At 45.1% G+C, this 15,986-nt stretch overlaps 2 protein-coding genes and 1 long non-coding RNA gene across 52 annotated transcripts in view; 1 reads left to right on the plus strand and 2 right to left on the minus strand.

Moving 5' to 3' along the window:
* Positions 1-6,978: 6,978 nt before the first annotated feature.
* uts2r4 (urotensin-2 receptor 4) lies at positions 6,979-8,456 on the minus strand. Its single transcript, XM_035770239.2, has one exon. It carries the CDS (start codon positions 8,298-8,300, stop codon positions 7,215-7,217), a length of 1,086 nt encoding a protein of 361 aa, XP_035626132.1. The 5' UTR covers positions 8,301-8,456; the 3' UTR covers positions 6,979-7,214.
* A 2,480-nt stretch (positions 8,457-10,936) lies between these two features.
* On the plus strand, positions 10,937-14,940 carry LOC127932374 (uncharacterized). 50 transcript variants are annotated; one of them, XR_008145024.1, is made up of 6 exons: positions 10,937-11,987; positions 12,062-12,338; positions 12,729-13,098; positions 13,613-13,649; positions 14,417-14,582; positions 14,804-14,919. It is a non-coding gene; the product is annotated as an uncharacterized LOC127932374 (long non-coding RNA). The 50 variants fall into 50 exon arrangements; XR_008144991.1 differs by having other exon boundaries at positions 10,938-12,338; positions 12,729-13,007; positions 13,062-13,098; XR_008145009.1 differs by having other exon boundaries at positions 10,938-12,338; positions 12,729-12,969; positions 13,062-13,098.
* The window catches only part of zgc:92360 (uncharacterized protein LOC436988 homolog), a 34,450-nt gene continuing 33,279 nt past the window's right edge, over positions 14,816-15,986 (minus strand). Inside the window, 2 exon segments of the mRNA XM_052527964.1 lie at positions 14,816-15,432; positions 15,635-15,866. Of these exon segments, the coding sequence (XP_052383924.1) occupies positions 15,404-15,432; positions 15,635-15,866 (261 nt within the window). The 3' untranslated portion in view covers positions 14,816-15,403.

Here is a 15,986-nt window from a genome sequence, read left to right on the forward strand (position 1 = left end):
GTGCATTCTTACAATCGCTGATAAATGTGATGGCATGATTGCCACACATTACACTGGATGTGAAAGTTAACTCTGTTGCCAGCAGAGGGCAATATCGTAGTCATTTTACCTCTAAATCAATCTGTCAAAACTTTATTAGAACAATCATGTAATAAAATAATACAAGATGAGAAAAACCAACCAAGAACATTATCTTGACACATTTTTGGCAATATGACAACAAAGTCGAAGTAAGAAACAAAAGACTGATATCATGACATGTCAATATGTCACAAGAAATACACAGTGACTGATTTCATGACATGTCAATATGTCACAAGAAATACACAGTGACTGATTACATGACATGTCAATATGTCACAAGAAATACACAGTGACTGATTACATGACATGTCAATATGTCACAAGAAATACACAGTGACTGATTACATGACATGTCAATATGTCACAAGAAATACACAGTGACTGATTACATGACATGTCAATATGTCACAAGAAATACACAGTGACTGATTACATGACATGTCAATATGTCACAAGAAATACACAGTGACTGATTACATGACATGTCAATATGTCACAAGAAATACACAGTGACTGATTACATGACATGTCAATATGTCACAAGAAATACACAGTGACTGATTACATGACATGTCAATATGTCACAAGAAATACCCAGTGACTGATTACATGACATGTCAATATGTCACAAGAAATACCCAGTGACTGATTACATGACATGTCAATATGTCACAAGAAATACACAGTGACTGATATCATGACATGTCAATATGTCACAAGAAATACCCAGTGACTGATTACATGACATGTCAATATGTCACAAGAAATACACAGTGACTGATTACATGACATGTCAATATGTCACAAGAAATACCCAGTGACTGATTACATGACATGTCAATATGTCACAAGAAATACCCAGTGACTGATTACATGACATGTCAATATGTCACAAGAAATACACAGTGACTGATATCATGACATGTCAATATGTCACAAGAAATACCCAGTGACTGATTACATGACATGTCAATATGTCACAAGAAATACCCAGTGACTGATTACATGACATGTCAATATGTCACAAGAAATACACAGTGACTGATTACATGACATGTCAATATGTCACAAGAAATACACAGTGACTGATTACATGTCAATATGTCACAAGAAATACACAGTGACTGATTACATGACATGTCAATATGTCACAAGAAATACACAGTGACTGATTACATGACATGTCAATATGTCACAAGAAATACACAGTGACTGATTACATGACATGTCAATATGTCACAAGAAATACCAGTGACTGATTACATGACATGTCAATATGTCACAAGAAATACACAGTGACTGATTACATGACATGTCAATATGTCACAAGAAATACCCAGTGACTGATTACATGACATGTCAATATGTCACAAGAAATACCAGTGACTGATTACATGACATGTCAATATGTCACAAGAAATACACAGTGACTGATATCATGACATGTCAATATGTCACAAGAAATACCCAGTGACTGATTACATGACATGTCAATATGTCACAAGAAATACCCAGTGACTGATTACATGACATGTCAATATGTCACAAGAAATACACAGTGACTGATTACATGACATGTCAATATGTCACAAGAAATACCCAGTGACTGATTACATGACATGTCAATATGTCACAAGAAATACACAGTGACTGATATCATGACATGTCAATATGTCACAAGAAATACCCAGTGACTGATATCATGACATGTCAATATGTCACAAGAAATACCCAGTGACTGATATCATGACATGTCAATATGTCACAAGAAATACACAGTGACTGATTACATGACATGTCAATATGTCACAATAAATACCCAGTGACTGATTACATGACATGTCAATATGTCACAAGAAATACACAGTGACTGATATCATGACATGTCAATATGTCACAAGAAATACCCAGTGACTGATATCATGACATGTCAATATGTCACAAGAAATACCTAGTGACTGATATCATGACATGTCAATATGTCACAAGAAATACCCAGTGACTGATTACATGACATGTCAATATGTCACAAGAAATACACAGTGACTGATTACATGACATGTCAATATGTCACAAGAAATACACAGTGACTGATTACATGACATGTCAATATGTCACAAGAAATACACAGTGACTGATTACATGACATGTCAATATGTCACAAGAAATACACAGTGACTGATTACATGACATGTCAATATGTCACAAGAAATACCCAGTGACTGATTACATGACATGTCAATATGTCACAAGAAATACCCAGTGACTGATTACATGACATGTCAATATGTCACAAGAAATACACAGTGACTGATTACATGTCAATATGTCACAAGAAATACACAGTGACTGATTACATGACATGTCAATATGTCACAAGAAATACACAGTGACTGATTACATGACATGTCAATATGTCACAAGAAATACCTAGTGACTGATTACATGTCAATATGTCACAAGAAATACCCAGTGACTGATTACATGACATGTCAATATGTCACAAGAAATACCCAGTGACTGATATCATGACATGTCAATATGTCACAAGAAATACACAGTGACTGATATCATGACATGTCAATATGTCACAAGAAATACACAGTGACTGATTACATGTCAATATGTCACAAGAAATACACAGTGACTGATTACATGTCAATATGTCACAAGAAATACACAGTGACTGATTACATGACATGTCAATATGTCACAAGAAATACACAGTGACTGATTACATGACATGTCAATATGTCACAAGAAATACACAGTGACTGATTACATGTCAATATGTCACAAGAAATACACAGTGACTGATTACATGACATGTCAATATGTCACAAGAAATACACAGTGACTGATTACATGACATGTCAATATGTCACAAGAAATACCAGTGACTGATTACATGTCAATATGTCACAAGAAATACACAGTGACTGATTACATGACATGTCAATATGTCACAAGAAATACACAGTGACTGATTACATGACATGTCAATATGTCACAAGAAATACCTAGTGACTGATTACATGACATGTCAATATGTCACAAGAAATACCAGTGACTGATTACATGACATGTCAATATGTCACAAGAAATACACAGTGACTGATTACATGACATGTCAATATGTCACAAGAAATACACAGTGACTGATTACATGTCAATATGTCACAAGAAATACACAGTGACTGATTACATGACATGTCAATATGTCACAAGAAATACACAGTGACTGATTACATGTCAATATGTCACAAGAAATACCCAGTGACTGATTACATGACATGTCAATATGTCACAAGAAATACCCAGTGACTGATTACATGACATGTCAATATGTCACAAGAAATACACAGTGACTGATTACATGTCAATATGTCACAAGAAATACACAGTGACTGATTACATGTCAATATGTCACAAGAAATACCCAGTGACTGATTACATGTCAATATGTCACAAGAAATACACAGTGACTGATTACATGTCAATATGTCACAAGAAATACACAGTGACTGATTACATGTCAATATGTCACAAGAAATACACAGTGACTGATTACATGTCAATATGTCACAAGAAATACACAGTGACTGATTACATGACATGTCAATATGTCACAAGAAATACACAGTGACTGATATCATGACATGTCAATATGTCACAAGAAATACACAGTGACTGATTACATGTCAATATGTCACAAGAAATACACAGTGACTGATTACATGACATGTCAATATGTCACAAGAAATACACAGTGACTGATTACATGACATGTCAATATGTCACAAGAAATACACAGTGACTGATTACATGTCAATATGTCACAAGAAATACACAGTGACTGATTACATGTCAATATGTCACAAGAAATACACAGTGACTGATTACATGTCAATATGTCACAAGAAATACACAGTGACTGATTACATGACATGTCAATATGTCACAAGAAATACACAGTGACTGATTACATGACATGTCAATATGTCACAAGAAATACCCAGTGACTGATTACATGTCAATATGTCACAAGAAATACCCAGTGACTGATTACATGACATGTCAATATGTCACAAGAAATACACAGTGACTGATTACATGACATGTCAATATGTCACAAGAAATACACAGTGACTGATTACATGACATGTCAATATGTCACAAGAAATACCCAGTGACTGATTTCATGACATGTCAATATGTCACAAGAAATACACAGTGACTGATTACATGACATGTCAATATGTCACAAGAAATACACAGTGACTGATTTCATGACATGTCAATATGTCACAAGAAATACACAGTGACTGATTACATGACATGTCAATATGTCACAAGAAATACCCAGTGACTGATTTCATGACATGTCAATATGTCACAAGAAATACCCAGTGACTGATTTCATGACATGTCAATATGTCACAAGAAATACACAGTGACTGATTACATGACATGTCAATATGTCACAAGAAATACACAGTGACTGATTACATGACATGTCAATATGTGACAAGAAATACACAGTGACTGATTACATGACATGTCAATATGTCACAAGAAATACCCAGTGACTGATTACATGACATGTCAATATGTCACAAGAAATACACAGTGACTGATTACATGACATGTCAATATGTCACAAGAAATACACAGTGACTGATTACATGACATGTCAATATGTCACAAGAAATACACAGTGACTGATTACATGACATGTCAATATGTGACAAGAAATACACAGTGACTGATTACATGTCAATATGTCACAAGAAATACACAGTGACTGATTACATGACATGTCAATATGTGACAAGAAATACACAGTGACTGATTACATGTCAATATGTCACAAGAAATACACAGTGACTGATTACATGTCAATATGTCACAAGAAATACACAGCCGACATGATGAATGCAAACTGGAATCCCCTGGCAAAATATATGTCAAACAGCTATTGCTGCAGATGTAGGATCTTAATCTGATCACTCTGTTGCAGGACAACTTTCCTGTAATGTGTGAAATTAAACAATTAGAGGTTTGAGGTTTAACAAGGCTTTGAGTTATAAAAATGTTTCTTAAATCTGTAATTTCCAGTTTGACATTTCAGACTTGATTTTCACTTACGGAAAAACTATCAATCCCTACAGAAAACGTCCATTAATTATAATCCACATAATAATTCACTTTTCCTGTTGCTGCAGGATTATTTTCCTGCTGTAGCAAACTGGCACAAATTAAGATCCAACACCTGTATAACTATATACCAATAATATTCAGATGATGTAAAAATACAAAAACTACTGAGTTTAGAGTAAGCCATGTGGTTAGGTCAAGTTTATGCTGCACTAACTACTCAAAAAACGTTTGTTTTGGAGGCTGCTCTTGCCCCAACAGCTATAAAGAAATGTCCTCATGTTTTCACCAAATCCAAGGTGCTCCTCAGAGTGAAAAGATAAAAATGCTGTATCAGAAATGCTTTGGCAATAGTGCTCTTGTCAGAATAACTTCCCCTCTTTTATAGTTCCTGCATGGATGACCTATCCTCCCCAGGACAAAAAGGATTTAAGTCAAGTATAATAGTTCCTACTTGTGTCACGTCAAAATACTTTCCCCCTCTTCTCCTATATTTCCTGTAGGGGTGCTCCGGCTGCTGATCCCAGGTCACCTCTACTCTGATTATAGATCCTGTAGGGGTGCTCCGGCTGCTGATCCCAGGTCACCTCTACTCTGATTATAGATCCTGTAGGGGTGCTCCGGCTGCTGACCCCAGGTCACCTCTACTCTGATTATAGATCCTGTAGGGGTGCTCCGGCTGCTGACCCCAGGTCACCTCTACTCTGATTATAGATCCTGTAGGGGTGCTCCGGCTGCTGACCCCAGGTCACCTCTACTCTGATTATAGATCCTGTAGGGGTGCTCCGGCTGCTGACACCAGGTCACCTCTACTCTGATTATAGATCCTGTAGGGGTGCTCCGGCTGCTGACCCCAGGTCACCTCTACTCTGATTATAGATCCTGTAGGGGTGCTCCGGCTGCTGACCCCAGGTCACCTCTACTCTGATTATAGATCCTGTAGGGGTGCTCCGGCTGCTGACCCCAGGTCACCTCTACTCTGATTATAGATCCTGTAGGGGTGCTCCGGCTGCTGACACCAGGTCACCTCTACTCTGATTATAGATCCTGTAGGGGTTCTTTGGCAGCTGACCCCAGGTCACCTCTACTCTGATTATAGATCCTGTAGGGGTGCTCCGGCTGCTGACCCCAGGTCACCTCTACTCTGATTATAGATCCTGTAGGGGTGCTCCGGCTGCTGACCCCAGGTCACCTCTACTCTGATTATAGATCCTGTAGGGGTGCTCCGGCTGCTGACCCCAGGTCACCTCTACTCTGATTATAGATCCTGTAGGGGTGCTCCGGCTGCTGACCCCAGGTCACCTCTACTCTGATTATAGATCCTGTAGGGGTGCTCCGGCTGCTGACACCAGGTCACCTCTACTCTGATTATAGATCCTGTAGGGGTGCTCCGGCTGCTGACCCCAGGTCACCTCTACTCTGATTATAGATCCTGTAGGGGTGCTCCGGCTGCTGACCCCAGGTCACCTCTACTCTGATTATAGATCCTGTAGGGGTGCTCCGGCTGCTGACCCCAGGTCAACTCTACTCTGATTATAGATCCTGTAGGGGTGCTCCGGCTGCTGACCCCAGGTCACCTCTACTCTGATTATAGATCCTGTAGGGGTGCTCCGGCTGCTGACCCCAGGTCACCTCTACTCTGATTATAGATCCTGTAGGGGTGCTCCGGCTGCTGACCCCAGGTCACCTCTACTCTGATTATAGATCCTGTAGGGGTGCTCCGGCTGCTGGCCCCAGGTCACCTCTACTCTGATTATAGATCCTGTAGGGGTGCTCCGGCTGCTGACCCCAGGTCACCTCTACTCTGATTATAGATCCTGTAGGGGTGCTCCGGCTGCTGACCCCAGGTCACCTCTACTCTGATTATAGATCCTGTAGGGGTGCTCCGGCTGCTGACCCCAGGTCAACTCTACTCTGATTATAGATCCTGTAGGGGTGCTCCGGCTGCTGACCCCAGGTCATCTCTACTCTGATTATAGATCCTGTAGGGGTGCTCCGGCTGCCGGGTCTCCCCTACTTGACCCTGTGCTCTGACCCTTCTGAGCCAGATAGTCCTTATAGTTCCGGGTCAGGAGGGTGTACAACAGAGGATTAATACAGCTATTCCCATAGGTCAGACACGTTACAAAGTAATTCATGTAACTGTGAGTGGCAGGAGACAGAGCCCTGAGGGACTGCGGGGAAAATAACTGTGCCAACTGCCACCCCCAGAAAGGCAGGAAACACACCCAGTACGCTACAATGATACAAAAAATCATTGTTACTACCTTTTGTTTTAAGCCTCGTCTTCTCGCTGAACGGCTGCTTCCTCCCAAGCTAGCCTGAGCGGTCCAATAGCGACGTGCTAGGCCAGCGTAGAGACCAACAATGACTAAACCGGGTACGAGGACGCTGGTCAGGAACAGGACGGTGAGGTAGGCCTTGAAGGCCTCTTGGGTCCACGTCGGGTAACAGATCCGCTTGACGTTCCCGGCCGCGTTTGACTTCCCTTCCCTCAGCCGTATCATAATCATCATGGGTAGTGTCAGGACAAACGCCGCGAACCAGATGACAGCCGCCACAACCTTCCGTCCCCGCGTGCTGGATCGCCGGGCGTCAAACGGCTTCGCCACGGCCCGGTAGCGCTCCAACGACATGGCGACCAGGACAAAGATGCTGGCGTGCATGGTGAGGAGATCGAAACTCAGGAGGACCCGGCAACCGGCCTCGCCGAACAACCAATCGTGAGCAAAGTAGGTGCAGATGACGAATGGGATCGTAGAGAGGTAGAGGAGGTCGGCGAGGGCAAGGTTGAGTATATAGACGTACATAGAGCCGGATCGGCGGAGAGCCGCGGAACGCATGATGAAGAGGGTGTAGATGTTGCCCGCCACGCCCATGGCGAGCATGATTAGGAGGGTAGCGCCGAGGAGAGAGGTCACCCACAAACCCCCACCCCCGGAGCTACCCCCTCCAGAGACAGCGCCCGAGTCCCCAGAACCATGCCCTGACTGGGGGGAGATGGAGGTCACGATGGGTGTCTGGCTCTGGTTCATCGTTGGGGAAAGGTTTGAGTTCATAAATAAGGCCAGCAGTTCCCTAAAATGAAGTGATCACTTTACTGGGATAAACTGTTGTTACTATTAGTATTCAGAAAGATTTTAAAGAGTTGCTTATGGATTCCAAATGGATTTTAAATAGTTGCTTATGGATTCCAAATGGATTTGAAAGAGTTGCTTATGGATTCCAAACTGATTCTTAAAGAGTTGCTTATGGATTCCAAACGCATTTTAAAGAGTTGCTTATGGATTCCAAACGGATTTTAAAGAGTTGCTTATGGATTCCAAACACATTTTAAAGAGTTGCTTATGGATTCCAAACGGATTTTAAAGAGTTGCTTATGGATTCCAAACGGATTTTAAAGAGTTGCTTATGGATTCCAAATGGATTTTAAAGAGTTGCTTATGGATTCCAAACGGATTTTAAAGAGTTGCTTATGGATTCCAAACACATTTTAAAGAGTTGCTTATGGATTCCAAACGGATTTTAAAGAGTTGCTTATGGATTCCAAACACATTTTAAAGAGTTGCTTATGGATTCCAAACGGATTTTAAAGAGTTGCTTATGGATTCCAAACACATTTTAAAGAGTTGCTTATGGATTCCAAACGGATTTTAAAGAGTTGCTTATGGATTCCAAACGGATTTTAAAGAGTTGCTAATTGATTCCAAACAGATTTTAAAGAGTTGCTTATGGATTCCAAACAGATTTTAAAGAGTTGCTTATGGATTCCAAACTGATTCTTAAAGAGTTGCTTATGGATTCCAAACGCATTTTAAAGAGTTGCTTATGGATTCCAAACGGATTTTAAAGAGTTGCTTATGGATTCCAAACGCATTTTAAAGAGTTGCTTATGGATTCCAAACGGATTTTAAAGAGTTGCTTATGGATTCCAAACGGATTTTAAAGAGTTGCTTATGGATTCCAAATGGATTTTAAAGAGTTGCTTATGGATTCCAAATGGATTTTAAAGAGTTGCTTATGGATTCCAAATGGATTTTAAAGTGCTCCATGTTGGAGTGAATAGAGAATCATTAAGACTTTGCGCACTGCATAAGATCCAGTGAAAAACAGACAGAACCAGACAAAAACAACAACTGTTCTGCATTGTTGAGGGAGATAGCACGTTGTTCTGCATTGTTGAGGGAGATAGCACTTTGTTCTGCATTGTTGAGGGAGATAGCACGTTGTTCTGCATTGTTGAGGGAGATAGCACTTTGTTCTGCATTGTTGAGGGAGATAGCACGTTGTTCTGCATTGTTGAGGGAGATAGCACTTTGTTCTGCATTGTTGAGGGAGATAGCACGTTGTTCTGCATTGTTGAGGGAGATAGCACGTTGTTCTGCATTGTTGAGGGAGATAGCACGTTGTTCTGCATTGTTGAGGGAGATAGCACGTTGTTCTGCATTGTTGAGGGAGTTAGCACATTGTTCTGCATTGTTGAGGGAGATAGCACGTTGTTCTGCATTGTTGAGGGAGATAGCACGTCAGCATGCCACTGCACCTTTTAAACCTGCTGGAAACTGTGTATGTGACAAGTAACATTTGACTTGAAAACACATAAATCTTCTTTGGCCTTCTGACTGTTTATCTAAATTGAATCTAAATCCAATAGGAAAACAGGCCGTGTGTAGTGATGCTTCAACAGTGGCTTCAGTTCCACTACGACTGTTAACCTGCAGCTTTAAGGTGAACCAGGACATGGCTGACAAGTCCACCCTATCGAGTGTCTCTTATCTCCCGATGTTTTCACGTCCCTGCTCCAGCTCCTCCAAGCTCCCATGATCCTTTCCTTCCCGCGGGTACCGGACGAAGCCCAGGCGATACAGAAGAACAGACAGACGCTTCAGTTTCTAGTGGACTTGAACCACACCGGTGACTTGGGAGTAGCTTGATGTCCTGAGTTGACAGTGTGTTGTCGTTGGTCAGTTTGTGGTGATTCAGAAGCTCTCAGACTGTATCCAGAGGTTAGGTTGTGTTGTGTTCTCAGCTGGCACGGTGGAGGGTCATTGTTGGTATCTCTCAGAAGGTCAATGTTGGGGTGTTCCAATAGAGTAACTGGGGCCCCTTCTCGTCTTTCATTCCAGAGCTCTTCATAGGTGTTTTATTGTGTCCGTCTTCTTCTTTCCTTCAACTGCTGTCCTCTATTCTCTTTCCTTCTCTCTGTCCTCTGACCCCTTTCCTTCTTCCTCTTTGTCCCCTTTACCTCTCTCTTGCTCTGTTTCTCCTCTCTCTCTCCCCCCGTCCCCCTCACTCTCTCTCTCTCCCCGTCCCCCTCACTCTCTCTCTCCCCCCGTCTCTCTCTCTCTCTCATATAGGTGTAACCCAGGATGACTCTATGGATTTATGAGTCCTGCTCTCTTTAAACACCTGGGTGCAGTTTTAAACACCCCTGGTTTGCTGGCGCTAAAACACACACACACACACACACACACACACACACACACACACACACACACACACACACACACACACACACACACACACACACACACACACACACACACACACACACAATGCAATTGACACACACACAAACGCAGGTACGCACACATGCATGCACAAGGATGCATACAACCAAGCATACATAAACACACACACGCACTGACATATCATTCAACCTCTATATCTCACACATGAACTCTTTAGAAGTCATTTTCAAATCATTTACATATTTAAGACAAGAGGAGACCAATGTATGGATTTATAAAAATAGTTTGTAGTACCTCAAACATGAACATTTACAACCAATCTTCTTTTATATTGGAAAACACCCTTGATAACAAGAATAAAAGCACGACATGGGATGAATGACAAGTATGTATCAATCAATGATATTCTTTGCATGTCTCCTCAGTCTAAATATGTTGTCTAATACCTTCAAATATCTTCGGTCATACATGATATGTAGAAAGAGAGATCTGGCATATTCCTGAAACACCACAAAATGGCACTATAAAAAACCCCACTAACTGTTTATACACAACCACAAGAGGGTTGAACATTATCCATAGTTATATTCAAATGTATATCTTTGCATATCTCCTAACCAAACTCACCCATCAAAAATGTCAATTTCTAACATATTAATAGGGAACTTTAAAAGTAAACATTTAAATCACATTGATCTGAGAGATTAAAGTAATGACATAGTGTAAGGCACAGTGGTTGACCATGATGACAGGTCCTGCTGCAGTCTAGTGTGTTTGTACATCTGTCTTTCTTAGGCAAGGACAGCCTAACCTAACTCAAACGTCTTGGTGATCTCCAGGATGGGCAGAGGAGAGGAGGAGAGAGGAGGAACAGAAGACGGGTAGAGGAGAGGAGGAGAGAGGAGGAACAGAAGACGGGTAGAGGAGAGGAGGAGGAGAGGAGGAAAAGAAGACGGGTAGAGGAGAGGAGGAGAGGAGGAACAGGAGACGGGTAGAGGAGAGGAGGAGAGAGGAGGAACAGAAGACAGGTAGAGGAGAGGAGGAGAGGAGGAACAGAAGAGGGGTAGAGGAGAGGAGGAGAGAGGAGGAACAGAAGACGGGTAGAGGAGAGGAGGAGAGAGGAGGAACAGAAGACGGGTAGAGGAGAGGAGGAACAGAAGACGGGTAGAGGAGAGGAGGAGAGAGGAGGAACAGAAGACGGGTAGAGGAGAGGAGGAGAGAGGAGGAACAGAAGACGGGTAGAGGAGAGGAGGAGAGAGGAGGAACAGAAGACGGGTAGAGGAGAGGAGGAGAGAGGAGGAACAGAAGACGGGTAGAGGAGAGGAGGAGAGAGGAGGAACAGAAGACAGGTAGAGGAGAGGAGGAGAGAGGAGGAACAGAAGACGGGTAGAGGAGAGGAGGAGAGAGGAGGAACAGAAGACGGGTAGAGGAGAGGAGGAACAGAAGACGGGTAGAGGAGAGGAGGAGAGAGGAGGAACAGAAGACGGGTAGAGGAGAGGAGGAACAGAAGACGGGTAGAGGAGAGGAGGAGGAGAGGAGGAACAGAAGACGGGTAGAGGAGAGGAGGAGAGAGGAGGAACAGAAGACGGGTAGAGGAGAGGAGGAGAGAGGAGGAACAGAAGACGGGTAGAGGAGAGGAGGAGAGAGGAGGAACAGAAGACGGGTAGAGGAGAGGAGGAACAGAAGACGGGTAGAGGAGAGGAGGAACAGAAGACGGGTAGAGGAGAGGAGGAGGAGAGGAGGAACAGAAGACGGGTAGAGGAGAGGAGGAGAGAGGAGGAAAGGAAGACGGGTAGAGGAGAGGAGGAGGAGAGGAGGAACAGAAGAGGGGTAGAGGAGAGGAGGAGAGAGGAGGAACAGAAGACGGGTAGAGGAGAGGAGGAGGAGAGGAGGAACAGAAGACGGGTAGAGGAGAGGAGGAGAGAGGAGGAACAGAAGACGGGTAGAGGAGAGGAGGAGAGAGGAGGAACAGAAGACGGGTAGAGGAGAGGAGGAGAGAGGAGGAACAGAAGACAGGTAGAGGAGAGGAGGAGAGAGGAGGAACAGAAGACAGGTAGAGGAGAGGAGGAGAGAGGAGGAACAGAAGACGGGTAGAGGAGAGGAGGAGAGAGGAGGAACAGAAGACGGGTAGAGGAGAGGAGGAGGAGAGGAGGAACAGAAGACGGGTAGAGGAGAGGAGGAACAGAAGACGGGTAGAGGAGAGGAGGAGGAGAGGAGGAACAGAAGACGGGTAGAGGAGAGGAGGAACAGAAGACGGGTAGAGGAGAGGAGGAGGAGAGGAGGAACAGAAGACGGGTAGAGGAGAGGAGGAACAGAAGACGGGTAGAGGAGAGGAGGAACAGAAGACAGGTAGAGGAGAGGAGGAGAGAGGAGGAACAGAAGACGGGTAGAGGAGAGGAGGAGGGAGGAGGAACAGAAGACGGGTAGAGGAGAGGAGGAACAGAAGACGGGTAGAGGAGAGGAGGAACAGAAGACGGGTAGAGGAGAGGAGGAGGAGAGGAGGAACAGAAGACGGGTAGAGGAGAGGAGGAACAGAAGACGGGTAGAGGAGAGGAGGAGGAGAGGAGGAACAGAAGACGGGTAGAGGAGGAGGAGGAGACAGAAGAACAGAAGACGGGTAGAGGAGAGGAGGAGGAGAGGAGGAACAGAAGACGGGTAGAGGAGAGGGAGGAGAGGAGGAGGAGGAGGACAGAAGAGGGGTAGAGGAGAGGAGGAGAGGGAGGAACAGAAGACGGGTAGAGGAGAGGAGGAGAGAGGAGGAACAGAAGGAACAGAAGACGGGTAGAGGAGAGGAGGAACAGAAGACGGGTAGAGGAGAGGAGGAGGAGAGGAGGAACAGAAGACGGGTAGAGGAGAGGAGGAACAGAAGACGGGTAGAGGAGAGGAGGAACAGAAGACAGGTAGAGGAGAGGAGGAGAGAGGAGGAACAGAAGACGGGTAGAGGAGAGGAGGAACAGAGAGGAGGAACAGAAGACGGGTAGAGGAGAGGAGGAACAGAAGACGGGTAGGGAGAGGAGGAACAGAAGACGGGTAGAGGAGAGGAGGAGGAGAGGAGGAACAGAAGACGGGTAGAGGAGAGGAGGAACAGAAGACGGGTAGAGGAGAGGAGGAGGAGAGGAGGAACAGAAGACGGGTAGAGGAGAGGAGGAGAGAGGAGGAACAGAAGACGGGTAGAGGAGAGGAGGAACAGAAGACGGGTAGAGGAGAGGAGGAGGAGAGGAGGAACAGAAGACGGGTAGAGGAGAGGAGGAACAGAAGACGGGTAGAGGAGAGGAGGAGGAGAGGAGGAACAGAAGACGGGTAGAGGAGAGGAGGAGAGAGGAGGAACAGAAGACGGGTAGAGGAGAGGAGGAACAGAAGACGGGTAGAGGAGAGGAGGAACAGAAGACGGGTAGAGGAGAGGAGGAACAGAAGACGGGTAGAGGAGAGGAGGAGGAGAGGAGGAACAGAAGACGGGTAGAGGAGAGGAGGAACAGAAGACGGGTAGAGGAGAGGAGGAACAGAAGACGGGTAGAGGAGAGGAGGAGGAGAGGAGGAACAGAAGACGGGTAGAGGAGAGGAGGAACAGAAGACGGGTAGAGGAGAGGAGGAGGAGAGGAGGAACAGAAGACGGGTAGAGGAGAGGAGGAGAGAGGAGGAACAGAAGATGGGTAGAGGAGAGGAGGAACAGAAGACGGGTAGAGGAGAGGAGGAACAGAAGACAGGTAGAGGAGAGGAGGAGAGAGGAGGAACAGAAGACGGGTAGAGGAGAGGAGGAGAGAGGAGGAACAGAAGACGGGTAGAGGAGAGGAGGAACAGAAGACGGGTAGAGGAGAGGAGGAACAGAAGACGGGTAGAGGAGAGGAGGAGGAGAGGAGGAACAGAAGACGGGTAGAGGAGAGGAGGAACAGAAGACGGGTAGAGGAGAGGAGGAGGAGAGGAGGAACAGAAGACGGGTAGAGGAGAGGAGGAGAGAGGAGGAACAGAAGACGGGTAGAGGAGAGGAGGAACAGAAGACGGGTAGAGGAGAGGAGGAGGAGAGGAGGAACAGAAGACGGGTAGAGGAGAGGAGGAACAGAAGACGGGTAGAGGAGAGGAGGAACAGAAGACAGGTAGAGGAGAGGAGGAGAGAGGAGGAACAGAAGACGGGTAGAGGAGAGGAGGAGAGAGGAGGAACAGAAGACGGGTAGAGGAGAGGAGGAACAGAAGACGGGTAGAGGAGAGGAGGAACAGAAGACGGGTAGAGGAGAGGAGGAACAGAAGACGGGTAGAGGAGAGGAGGAGGAGAGGAGGAACAGAAGACGGGTAGAGGAGAGGAGGAACAGAAGACGGGTAGAGGAGAGGAGGAGGAGAGGAGGAACAGAAGACGGGTAGAGGAGAGGAGGAGAGGAGGAACAGAAGAGGGGTAGAGGAGAGGAGGAGAGGAGGAACAGAAGACGGGTAGAGGAGAGGAGGAGAGAGGAGGAACAGAAGACGGGTAGAGGAGAGGAGGAACAGAAGACGGGTAGAGGAGAGGAGGAGGAGAGGAGGAACAGAAGACGGGTAGAGGAGAGGAGGAACAGAAGACGGGTAGAGGAGAGGAGGAGGAGAGGAGGAACAGAAGACGGGTTGAGGAGAGGAGGAGAGGAGGAACAGAAGAGGGGTAGAGGAGAGGAGGAGAGGAGGAACAGAAGACGGGTAGAGGAGAGGAGGATGGGAGGAGGAAGGGTCCATCAATGCTTGTGTCTGAACATCGCCTCCACTGCAAAACACAAACATGAGGTCAGACGTTAATAAACACTTTATAACCAAACAATAACAGCAATATATGTTTATAAACCCTTTATAAATAGTAAAACATGGTCCTCTCTTACTGGAGTCCTCCTGAGGGGACATCGGTATGCTTATAAACACACATAGATGTTAATACCCTTAACCCTTAATAAGAGGTTGTAATCTCTTACTGGAGTACTCCTGAGGGGACATCTGGATGCTGATGACATCATTGAAGTGTTTCAGCCAATCCTGTTGCTCAACTTCCGTCTCGCAGGTAAACAGGAAGCTGCGCTCGGGTGTTACTATGGTGATGCCGTGTTGCCAGGCGCCATTGCAGTGGGTTCCGGCTGGAAGGCCGGGGCTAGCTCTGTAACCATGGTCCTGGTGCCCTAGGAATGCCTCACCCTTGGCAAAGGCATCCTGGCAAGGCAGGGGAGGTAGAGGGGGTGAGTTGAGAGTGAGGTAGGTGAGGGAGGGTGAGGTAGAGGAGGTGAGGTGAGAGTGAGGTAGAGGGGGTGAGGTGAGAGTGAGATAGAGGGG

This window comes from Oncorhynchus keta, chromosome 10 (genome assembly GCF_023373465.1).
Source record: "Oncorhynchus keta strain PuntledgeMale-10-30-2019 chromosome 10, Oket_V2, whole genome shotgun sequence".
Taxonomy (NCBI): domain Eukaryota; kingdom Metazoa; phylum Chordata; class Actinopteri; order Salmoniformes; family Salmonidae; genus Oncorhynchus; species Oncorhynchus keta.